Source organism: Saimiri boliviensis, chromosome 16, assembly GCF_048565385.1.
Source record: "Saimiri boliviensis isolate mSaiBol1 chromosome 16, mSaiBol1.pri, whole genome shotgun sequence".
Classification (NCBI taxonomy): Eukaryota; Metazoa; Chordata; class Mammalia; order Primates; family Cebidae; genus Saimiri; species Saimiri boliviensis.
Genome location: NC_133464.1, coordinates 20,241,791 through 20,254,225, shown reverse-complemented (window position 1 = coordinate 20,254,225; position 12,435 = coordinate 20,241,791). Strand labels below are relative to the sequence as shown.

Sequence of the window (12,435 nt, the reverse complement as noted above, 5' to 3'; positions counted from 1 at the left end):
ACCAAGTGATGCTAATCCTTTCCTCAGTATCTATGTACATCTTTCCATTTTCCATCCTCCTATTCTAGGTATTGATTACCTTATGCTTTTACCATGGTGGCCGAGTTCTGTATGTGCCTCCTGCTTTCCTTTCTCTTGCTTCTTTTTGTTTGCTTTCTCTTGTATAATGCTATCCATGTTCATTTTTCTTACTATACACAATATAAATACTATAGCTAGGGTTCTGGTCATTAGCTGACCATTTTGTCTAAAACAGATGCCTACTCTTTGAAATGACCTCTCTCCTGTCTGGCCAGGCCTCTTCTACGAACTTCCATAACATTCCATGCTCATTCCAGCACCTTGTCTAGCTCCTGCTGTGGCTTACTTTGCATTCACTGGAATGTTTGAGTTTGTCTCTTACACCACTGCAAACAGTGTGACATTACCCAACAAATGGACCAGACAGGGCTGAGGTCACCAGTAAAGCAAGTTATCTAATTCTTTGGTTTGACTTGAGTTCACAAACGTACCCTAAACTATTTGGCCCTCCTGATGGAATTAAACTAATCTATTTATGCTTAAGTTAGTCATTTTTTTCATGTAGTATCTTTGTCACAAATCCTAATATCATTTTGTAAGTCTAGGGACTGCATACAATAGTCTAGTGCTATATAGTTGTACTGAGTGCTCATTCAATACCTAATAATTAGTTGATCTTCAAATAATTTAAAACCCCCTATACTATGCTTTTACCCATTCTTCCTATATCTTCATTTAAAAAAAAATTGAATTGGCTGGCCACGGTGGCTCAAGCCTGTAATCCCAGCACTCTGGAGGCCGAGGCGGGTAGATCACGAGGTCAAGAGATGGAGACCATCCTGGTCAACATAGTGAAACCCTGTCTCTACTAAAAATACAAAAATTAGCTGGGTGTAGTGGCATGCGCCTGTAGTCCTAGCTACTTGGGAGGCTGAGGCAGGAGAATTGCTTGAATCCAGAAGGCGGAGGTTGCAGTGAGCCAAGATTGTGCCACTGTACTCCAGCCTGGCGCCTGGTGACAGAGTGAGACTCTGTCTCAAAAAAAAAAAAAAAAAAAAAGGAATTATCTGTTATAGTAAGACAGGATAAATGGATAAATTACAATGAGTCCCAGGATAAGGTGGTAGGATAAGGGGTATGTGTTTTTGCCTCCTTCCTCTGGAGTGCATAATGCCTATGATAGAAAAAGAAGTTTGGAGGAAGTCATGTCGTCAAATATCACAGAAGTAATGACTTGACTGCAATTCCTGATCCCACCAACCTCACCATTTGTCCACAAACATACCAGAATATATTTTATCTTGAAATATATTTCCAACTTGAGGAAAAATAAGCTCAGTAATTTAAGGTCTGCCAGTTAACATAAATATTATGAAAACAAAAAAATTATGCTAAAATTTTAAGAGAAAAAAAGTTAAGTGTGTTGCGTTGTCAGACATATTAAGCTATGGAGTTTTTTTCTTTTTTTTGTTTTGTTTTGTTTTTACCTATGAGTTTGAAGAAGACAGTCATTCTGTAAATAAGTCGACTTCATTTTTAAAGTGTTTGCAAAGGTTAAATGAGGTTGAATCTTGAGAATCTTTTTGGTGGGTTAGGAGAGGAGGAATTTATTAAGGAGAGGAAGAGAATGTATGCAATGTTTGTGATGATGATAATGACAAATTGAATGATTTAAAACTTCTGAGTCATTCTGGTCATTCATACCATCATCAGGAAAACATCTTCATGTGTAGCTTCATAGTTGAGCACCACAAAACTGGGCATTACCTTGCATTAAGTTTCTGAATAACGTGCTGACGTACAAAACATATAGCCATGTGAGTAAACACTATTATTATTATTATCATCTGGTCTTAGTTTTCATTAAACTATCTTATTAGTTCCAGGAGTTCTGGGTTTCAACATACACTTCTGCCAGCTGACTTCTGTGAGTCCGTTAGCATAACAAAGTCAATTAGGCAAACCTGAATTTTCACTTTTATCCTGTTCACAGAACAGCAATGTAAATAGAGACAGAAGAAATTGGATTGATTCTTCACTTGTGACTCATGTTAACTCGGAAGAAAATGTTAAGTCTACTATGTGAGGGCATCTGGCGAGAGGGAAGGTATCATCTACCTTCCCCATTCTCCCCTTTTATGCACCTCTGGCCCCTGTTCTCTCCTCTTCTTGTTGCTCTGTGTTCTGGTTGTTAGCTTTCCTGCTCCTCTACACATTGGAAACCTAAGCATAATGATTTCTGATCTAAGGCTATGGAATATTTTAAATTTTAAAAAGTGAAATTTTTGAGTCTAGAACCAAACATTTAAAAATAAAGAACTCATGGTCTCCAACGTGTGCCTTTAGAAAAATAAATAAATAAATAAGTAAAACAAAACAAACAAACCAACAAAAACAAAGCCAAACAGAAATTAGACGACTGGTTAAAGCCGTGATCGTTCTCTGCCACCCAGGAACTCCCGTATATGACTATTTCGACTCTGGCTTTGTGTTTCAGCAGATCAGGAACATATATCAAGAGCAACAATTCAAAGTGCGTCCTCCTTTACCTCCATAAAAATACAGCTTAATAGCATGTTAATGACTTTAAATTACCTGGTCTTTCTAGATTGCTTATTATTTCATTTCAGATCACTATAAAGGATGTGAAGTGAGTAAGAAAATAGGAACGTTTCTTTTTCCTTTCCCCCTTTCTACCGACTAGGAAGAGATCCAGTCCAGGTTTTGCCTGTGACTCGGCCTGTGAATTTCGGCTGTGCAATGTGTAGCACGTTTCTTTCTCCCCCCTCCTTTCTCCTTCCCTCTAGCCTCCAGTGTCTGTCTCCAGGATTTCTCTCTTCCTATTTCAGGAGGACTCTCACAGGCTCCCACAGCCTGTGTGAAGCAGAGGTTTCCCCCTAGATCTCGTATATCCCCAACACATACCTCCACGCACACACATCCCCAAGAACCTCGCGCTCACACCAGCGGACACACGCGCGCACACACACTCGCTCTCGCCGGTCCATCTCCCTCCGGGGAGAGCCGGCGCGCGTTCCCACCTCCGCCGCACACTCCGGCGAGCCGAGCCCGCAGCGCTCCAGGATTCTGCGGCTCTGAGCCCCCATGGCGTTTTTTTAAACACTTCTTTTCCTTCTCTTCCTCGTTGTGATTGCACCGTTTCGCTCTGGGGGCTAGAGGAGCAAGGCAGCTGCCTTCCCAGCCAGCCCTTGTTGGCTTGCCATCCTCCATCTGGCTTATAAAAGTTTGCTGAGCGCAGTCCAGAGGGCTGCGCTGCTCGTCCCCTCGGCTGGCGGAAGGGGGTGACGCTGGGCAGCGGCGAGGAGCGCGCCGCTGCCTCTGGCGGGCTCTCGGCTTGAGGGGCAAGGTGAAGAGCGCACGGGCCGAGGGGTTGACCGAGCTGGATTTGCATGTTGCACCATGCCTTCTTGGATCGGGGCTGTGATTCTTCCCCTCTCCGGGCTGCTGCTGTCCTTCCCGGCCGGGGCGGATGTGAAGGCTCGGAGCTGCGGCGAGGTCCGCCAAGCCTACGGTGCCAAGGGATTCAGCCTGGCGGACATCCCCTTCCAGGAGATCGCAGGTAAGCGCGGGCGCGCGGCCGGGGCAGGCTGCCGCGCGTCCCCCTGGCCGCTGGGCGCCCCCGTCCTTCCCCCTGTTGCTGAGTTGGTGCTCACTTTCTGCCACGGCTCTACGGGACTCCCGCGTCTCCGCGCAGGGCGGATGATGCTCCTGCGGCTTCTCCGGCGGGGGGAAGGTGAGCGTCTCCGCCGCCTCATTGTGTGCACACGCGGGAGCACCCTCGCTCCCGCCTCCCTCTGCCCTAGCGCCCTTCTGCCCCTTCGTGGATGGCTGAGGCCCGGCCGGCCAGGGAGACCGGGTTAGTCCAGGGCGGCCGCGAGGCGCGGACAGAGAGCCGAGCCGGGCCGGGCGCTCACCCCGCGCTCTGGTTCGGGCAAACTTGGAAGAACTGCGACCGCAGTTTGCCCAGCGCCACAGTCTGAGTGGCGCCTTCTCCACTCCCGCCCTCGCGCCGGCAGGGGCGGTGGAGAGACGCGGAGAGTTCCCCCAGCCCCTCTCGCCCCTCTCCCTGTCCTCCCGGGAGGCAGAGCGCCCGGCGCCCGGGCCGGGCAAGGCTGGGAGGGACCCTCGCCGGGGACTGGCCTCCGGACGCCGGCGTTTCTAGGCTGGTTTGGGGACTTCACGGGCTGCCTGTTTCAGACGCGGGGCGGGCTTTCCCGTTGAGGTTCCCCAGTTGCTGTTGGCCACTCAGGGCTCGGGGACACCCCGCCACCCGGTCCGGAGCCGGCCTCGTCTGCCAGCGGGCAGCCAACTTCAGCGGCTGGCTCCTCTGGGGATTCGGGTCCGGGGGCCCCGTGTCCCCCTCCTGCCCGGCCCCTGGCACTGCTCCACCTAGAGCTTGCGAGCGCCCACCCTGTCTCCCCGCGCCCGCGTGTGTAGCACTTGGTCTCCGATAACTTGGCGCGGCAGTCTGGGTGCTTGTTTTCCGGCTCTTAGCTCCAACCGAATCCCAGCTTCTCTGGGGCTCTGTGAATGAAACGTGTCGGGGAGAGATAATCCTTTGGCTGCTAAAGAACAGAACTGAGAGAGGCCGGGGAAGGCCAGGAGATGCTGCGAGGGCGCGGGCTGCTCAAACCCGGCAGCTCAAGTCCTTCGTGACCTCAGACCGTCAAGTCAAAACGCTGAATTTCCATCAGCCTCTCTCTGCTTTTTGCCAAGTAACTGGTGGATGGATGAAAAAGCATTTTGCAGATATCTTAGAACATCAGTTTCGATACGTTGTGGAATTGCTATTTTCTTGTGATTTTCAAGCTGTAGAAGTGAGGGTTTTTACTTACACTGAAACGAACACATTTAAATAAATTTGAGCATTGCCAAAGGCGGTGGGGGAAAGAGGCACAAATTACCAAGCGCATTCTATAGAAGGAGCTTTTTCAATTCAGAGCCAGACATTCCCTCTGGTGAGTCTAAGGAAGAATCTATGGTGAATTATAACACTACTTTTCTATCCTTGTTACTTATTCCTTCTTTTCCAGATCTCCTTAATTTGTTAATCAATGAATAGAGACCGGCTGTCCCCACAGCTTCCTTAAGTTTCTTAACTCTCCTTCTCCTGTCTACTGTTATTTCATTCTTTTTAATTAATTGATAAGGATCAGCTTCGCTTTTTTCCCCCCTCCCCAAATCTCAGGGAATTCAACTTTTTAAAAGGTTTGTAGTATGGATCACTTTTTCCAGGAACTTTTCTCCTTTAATCTGGTCTTTTACAAACGGCATCTTTTAAGCACACAGATATTTCCCAACATGATTTCAGATAAGATATCTTAAAGAAGAAAATAGGTATTTTTAAATTGCTTCGGTATTTAGCGATAATACTCAGAGGAGAGTTCAATCCTCACCATCAGGTACATCTCTTTAATATCAAAGTGAAGATTTTCACTGTAAAATAATTTCTGTAGCCACCATGAATGTTTGTGGAGAACAAACATTCCCAGGGGTTCGTGTAATTTCTTCGGTGATATTTAGAGAGGTTTTGGTTTTTGGTTTTTGTTTTTTTGTACCCTCACCACCTTTTTGCAATTCTAGTGTTTGCTTATTAGCTATGAATCTGTTAAATGTGTGCATTTTTTTTTTTTTTTTTAACTTACCTGCTTTCCATGACTAAGGGCCCACTGTTAACTTTGCTGTAAACTCAGCATCCTTTGATTCTGGTAGACATAATCAAGCTGCAGGTCACTACAGGGTCAGGCGCACATTTAATAGGAAAATAATGAATTGAAAAATAATTGTGTTTTTTAAGAACATACTTGTTTTTTCAAAGTCAACTTTACTTAATGCTGCCTATTGCTGTTTTACTGATCACTTAGGAAATATACCCTGTTCTTAGATGAACACACTGTGTCTCTCCTCCCCAGTTCGTGATACCGCTTATGTTTAATTATCTAGTGTAAAAGGTTATCTTATCTAATTCTTTTTTATCCTTTGCCTTGATTGGACATCTAATGATTTGCTTGAGGAATTTCATGTGTCTTCAGTCTGCCAGGGCACATAAATTTAAAAGAATTGCTCTTCAGGCTTCAGCTTCATGACAACTGTTTCTAATTGAAAGATATTTGCAGGTAGCTTGCTTAGTGAAATAACTTGAGAAGTAATGAGGACATTATGTTTCATCATGGCATTATCAAAGTTTCACTAGAACTCAAAACTGTGAAATAGTGTTGCCCTTTTCTATTCTAGGATAGAAAAGAAATGCAACAGATGAGGGAGTATGATAGATAATATCTAAAGTTATACTTTCAGAGAATGCTTGGGAAGGAGGAGGTCTTCGAGGGGCAGTTTGCACCATCAGTCTTCACTCAGTGCTGATTTTGAAGCATCGCAGGGAGATCAGATAGACTCTATTTATCCTTGTTTGAAAAACTTCCAAAGGAGTAGACTCTTGATCCCCTTTCAGCAATCCATTCTAATATTTAGCAATTCTTGTGGTATAGAAATGTTTCCAGATCTCTAGCCAAAAGCCTTCACAATGAGCTTGCTTATTTTTTCTTGTTCTGTCTTCTGGGAAGATATTGAGCAGTGAATCATCAGGGTCTTTGTTAGGACAGTTATTCTGATCAAAGGTCAGTGTGAAACATTCTAGTCTTTCCTCATACATCAGAATTATTACCTAATTTTCCAATCCTCCTTATCTTGGTGGCTCTAAACTTCTAAAAGAACTCTACCACCAAAAATAGCACCTGCTTAAAACTCTGGGAAATTCAGAGAATGTTGTTTCAGGCTTACCCTGCCACTGTTTTAAGCCTTGAGCCTTGAGCCTTGCTGGGATCATTAATTATAACACTTTGTAGTTAACAGTGACTTATTGGCCTACATGATCATGTTTTCATTGTTTATGTAATGTGACTTTATTTAAAAGTCTCATAGCATTTATTATGTGCCCATCACCTCCTTAAAAATTATTACCTTTATAATATCACCTTACTGAATTCTTCCAATAACTTAGTAGATACTACACATTAGCCTCATTTTATAGATGAAAAGTCTGTGCAACAGGAGCTTTATTTGGCTTACCTAAGGGTGACTCAACTAGTAAATGATGAGGCTGAAATTCAAACCTGGGCTCCCTGACTCCAAGGTCTATAGACCTAACTTGGCCCACTACCTTACAATATTAAACATTCACCATTCATTTCGATTGAATGCATGTAAAATCTATTATTTCCTCAGTTCATATATATATAGCCTGGTATTATTAATCACTATATGCATATATATATACATATATATACACACACATATATCCCTTCCAGTTGTGCATGCTAAATACTTTTCTGTTTTCTTCCAACGTCTCTAATTTCTCAAAATCACTTTGACTTTGAATTTTGTATCCTCAGGAATTGGCCATGCTACCACCAATAAATGGTTCATGTATTTACACATATTCCAGATCATTTTCTTGCATATAGTAATGTAAAACACAGAAACTAAAGTACATGTGTTGATTGTTTTCAGTGTACTAGGCCTACTGAAATATTGGGTTAGTGCCATAAAGCTCATGATGGAAAGTTATTCATGGGGCTAGAGGGAAGAAGAGCATTTATCTACACAGATTAGAAAAAAAAAAATTGTAACTATTTTTAGTATTTATTTTGTAACTTTTTCTGTCCCAGGTATTTTGAGAGTTGAATTATAGCTGGATATTAAGAAAGCACTAAACTCTTTATCTCTTTGATGTTAATTTATCAAGTATTTATTTAAAAATCTATGGTTTAAAAAGATTATTGGCTTGCTTCAAAATATATAATGTTTCATTTTCACCGACCTTTGCCCAATGACTATTTCCTTTCTTTGGAAACCTGTCTTTCTGTCTGCTCTCCCAGCAAACCAACTAATTTAATATATTTACAATTTACACAACCCTTTCTTTTTTCCGTTTCCATGGAGATATCACATTAACATAAATGGAAAACAGTATTTGGAAACTCTTACTCTTTAAAGCCACAGTAAATATCCTAGTTTGAGATAAATTGTTTAATTTCTGTTTATCTGCCTGCTTCAAAGATTTCTGATTTCTTTGCCCCCTTATTAGTTAGCTGATTTCTTTAAAAGTTTTTAGAAGAACAGCATAATGCACACATGAGTAAGGTGAACTTCAGTTTTTTTGAAAACATGATTCTGCAAGTCACTAGATTTCTAAAAGAATCACATTAATTCTAGGTTTCAAAGCAATCTAAAAGTTGGGCTATTAGAAGTGCCACTTGTTAAACTCTTGATTTGGAAATTAATTTTAGCGAGATTGTGAGTTATCTCAGCAGATTTAATTAGAGGATAATATGTCATCACTGGGAACAAGAGTTCATTTGAGTTGACTGATATACTTTTTTACATAAATTATCTTTCAGCTACGTTGTATCTTAATAATAGCTTGTAAGTAGAAATGTAGGCCACTGTCAAAATTGATTTAAAATGTACAGCATTATGTTCTTTAAGTATTATGGCATAAAGATTGTGCCATAAATTATGTAAGAAAGTACTAGTGTTCTGTTAAAATTATGCATGAAATTTATGAACACTTATAAAACACAAAATTATTGAGTAGTTTTAACTTAAAATGACATAACTTCAATCACTAGAAATATGAGTTTAGGGTAAATGTTATAATAAAATAATTGATTTTAAAATAATTTAAATTTCTTGATTTTAACATATTGAAACACAAAAAATAACTTTATAAGAACAGCCATTCTCCCCCCCCCCACACTTAATTCACATCTTTCAAATTACTTCTAGCAAGGCCAATAAGGTGATTTAGAGTTATCTTGCCAATATAAACAGCTACTTAACATTCTTTTAAACGTGGTGTTTGTATTCCTTTACAGACTAAATTCTTCTATGTTAAATTCTTGAGCTGCTACATAATTTGACTTTAAATATTTTCATAGATTTCTCCAGTATTATTCAGTTTTCAATGATTTATGTGATACAGTTTGAAAGTACTATTGACTCCCTAGGATCATATATTTGTAACAAAGGGTTTCATAGTGGTGAGATTTGGGTAAATATTTTAAAATTCCAATAATCTTGGATGAAAATATCTAAGAATTTTTCATAACCTCGAATAATATTTTTTAAATGAATGTGCCAGTAGTAACAAAAAAATAGAAATTTGATTTCACATTTTCACATTATCCAGGTTATTGGATATTTTAATAACCCATTCTCTCTTTCTTCTAGGCATGTTTTTCTTCATGCAATGAGTATTTATTGTGTACCTACTATAGGTCAGTCATTGTACCAGGTTCTGGGTGTAGAGCCCCAGGGAGTTTAAATCCAGCAGTGAAGCAGAAATTAAGTACACCATTCAGAATTAATTAGTTGCGAAGGAGATAAATGCATAGCACTAAGGGCACCTGGCACTGTGAAAGCATTTTCTAGGAGCATTTGATGAAATCAGAGCGTCTCAGAAATGCTTCCTGAGGCAGAATAATGGGATTTGAAGCAATGGGTGCCCTTCAGTAATGAAGCGGGAGTGTGGAAGGTGCACACATTTCCTGTGTGGTGAGAATACCCTGCAAACATCAGGAGAGTTCCGGTCCCCGAGGCCAATGGTCAGTGAGTGGGGAGAAGGGTGTGGGAGAGACCGGAGAAGACAGCCTAAAGGCCGAGTTAATGACTTACCTAGATGTAAAGAATCCAAAGATAACCCTGCCTTCTTGGCTCTAAGTTGTTCCTTTTTTTGCAGCAGCAGACCTGGCCCTTTAGGCTGTCTTCTCCCGTCTTTAGTTCAAAAGCTCATTAGTGCTGAAGTCAACTTTTTACATATCCAGTTGTTTCAATTATAACACAAAGAAGCAGAGCTTTAACCATTTGGAGCATGTTTGCCTTCTGCACACTGTAAAGCTGTACCTGTCTGCTAGCCATATGTAAAACAACCCTGGGATGATCAAAGACTCCAAGCTGCTAAGAGACCCTTAGCAGCTCTCTGACCCCGAGTCCGTCTACCATGTTGCTGATGACATTGCCTAGGTCATAATGCCCTTCTCCCCTGGAGTTCCTTGACCTCTAGTCCTTTTGGGTGGTGGCCCCTTTGTTAGCCCTGCAAAGTCTCCTGCTGTGAGGGACTTCCCTTCACGTGCAACCTAAGTGTCTTCCAGATAAAGCTCATTGTGTGCCACCTGGGGGTCAGTTCTTTCTCCCCTACCCCCATCAGCCCTGACATCCCTCGAACTAACTACGGTGACTTTGGCCTTCAGCCTGAGTCCCTTGAGGGACTCAGAAGCTGTTGAAGTGTTTTAATCAGGACTGGATATAGTTTTGAAATTTACATTGATTGCTCTATAAAGGATTGAGGGGAGCAAAAACAGATACAGGGAAAGGAGGAGAGGCCAGCTAGGACTAGAATGGTGACCATGGAAATAGGAAGGATTTAAGAAATATTTAGTAGGTGAAATGGATCAGTCAAAATTACTTATTTAGCATCTACTATATGACTGGCAATAAGGACTGAGTTGTGTGTTCGTGTATGTGTGTGTGTGAGAGAAAGAGACAGACAGACACACACATACACACACACACACACACAGAGAGAGAGAGAGAGAGAGAGAGAAAGAGAGAATTAAGAGAGAAGTGTCCCAGAAATGTTAATTGAATTACCATGGCAATATAAATACTTTAGCATAGTTTATGTGTGCTTTTTAATGGAGACAAAACTCAGTATCATTAAACTAGCAAAAGACTATTAAAATATCAGTGTCACTGAGAGAGATTTCTCAAATAAGATCAGATGAATTGCTCACTCTCAAAAGTGCAGAAATACCAAAATTCATGTAATCAGCTACATCCACTATGAAATTTAAATCACAGTACTTTGTGCTGTGTCAGTGAAAAAAAAAAAACCCTAATTTTTTTTTTTTACTCAAGTGGAGGATTAATCAAATTGTAGCATCATTTCCATCAGTACTGATATTTGGTACTTAAGTCACTGCCATAGCATTGTTTTGATCCCAGTACCAAGTATTATTACTGATGGTAATACCAATGAGAGGCTCAAGCAGAAAGGAGGAGGCAACATGTAACCAGAGCCTTGAAGGACGATGGGTAGCATTTGACAACGGGCTAGAAAAGAAGGGGGCAGGTAGGGTGGAGTCAACTGTGTGAGCAAAAAACAGGGTGTGTGGAGAAGAACACAGAAAGGAATCTGATATTGAATAGACAGGGTGGGATTGGATTTTTGGAGTGCCTTGAAAATGCTAGGCTTTCTATGGCTGAAAGTAGGTCATCATCTCAATTTCTTGGCGGAGAGGTAACATGGTGAAAATATTGTTTTGGATTAGGCAAGCCGTATCACAGGATGGATTAGAGAGGAGGTCATTAAAGGCCCCAGGGGGAGGGAAGAAGGACAGCTAGGAGACACTTATATTTTAGAGGCTTAGGCAAGAGATTGCCAAGATCTCAGAGGAGGATGAGAGAAGTGAAAAAGGGGTGAATGAGGTCATGAGAGAAGGAAGAAAGAAGATTCAAAGGGAAAATTTTAAGAAATTAAAAACTTCACTCTGCTACTTAGAAATTCCAATTAAAGAGTTTAGAGGATGAGCTGTTGAAACTCTCGACTCAAGTAGTCTGTCAGTTAAGATACTTTTGGCAGCAGGTCACAGAAATTCCTGACTCAACTGGCTTACACAGCCAGGGAAAGCCGTTATTTCACATAACAAGAAGTCTCAGTGCAGAGCTCTTGCAGGAGTGAGAAAGCTGGAAGCCTGCAGTATCAACAGGGTGCCGGGTTCTCTCCGTCTTTTGGCTCTTAGATCCTTGTTCCACCGCATCACCTCCAAATAAACACAAGTACCAGGAGCTAAAGCCCAGGCGCACAGCAAGAAATGATTTCTTCCCACATGTCTCTTCCTTGATGTTGAAGACCACTCTCAACACTCCCCCCACTCTTCTCATTCCAGAATTGCTTCCTATGCCTAATACCCGGAAGGGAAGGCGAAAGGATACCGTGCTGCAGCTGGACCCTCAGATGGGAGCAGATGGTCATAGCATGGCTTGGCTAATCTTCATTATCTCTTTTTTTTTTTTTGGTTACTCTATTTATTTCAATAGCTTTAGGAGTACAAGTGGTTGTTGGTGACGTGGATGAATTATATAGCAGTGCAGTCTGAACTTTTAGTGTGCCTAGCACCCAAATAGTGTTCATTGTACCCAAGAGCAAATTTTTCATCCCTCACCCTCTTCCCACCCTCCTTACTTCTTAGTCTCCTGTGTCTCTTATACCAGGGATCCCCAACCTCCAGGCCATGGACTGGTAGGTGCTTGGCCTGTTCCAGACTGGACCACACAGCAGGAGCTAACTGGCAGGTAAGTGAGCATTGCTGCCTGAGCTCTGCCTCCTGTCAG

The 12,435-nt window shown here is 42.1% G+C and overlaps 1 protein-coding gene across 3 annotated transcripts in view; it reads left to right on the top strand.

The window, feature by feature from the left end:
* Positions 1 to 2,820: 2,820 nt before the first annotated feature.
* The window catches only part of GPC6 (glypican 6), a 1,167,663-nt gene continuing 1,158,048 nt past the window's right edge, over positions 2,821 to 12,435 (top strand). For 2 of the 3 annotated variants that reach the window (XM_074387545.1, XM_074387544.1), the window contains exon 1: positions 2,821 to 3,601. In XM_074387545.1, coding sequence (XP_074243646.1) covers positions 3,442 to 3,601 — 160 coding nt within the window. In that variant the 5' untranslated portion in view covers positions 2,821 to 3,441. The remainder of the gene's footprint in view (positions 3,602 to 12,435) is intronic. The other variant, XM_003928197.3, reaches the window with a different exon arrangement.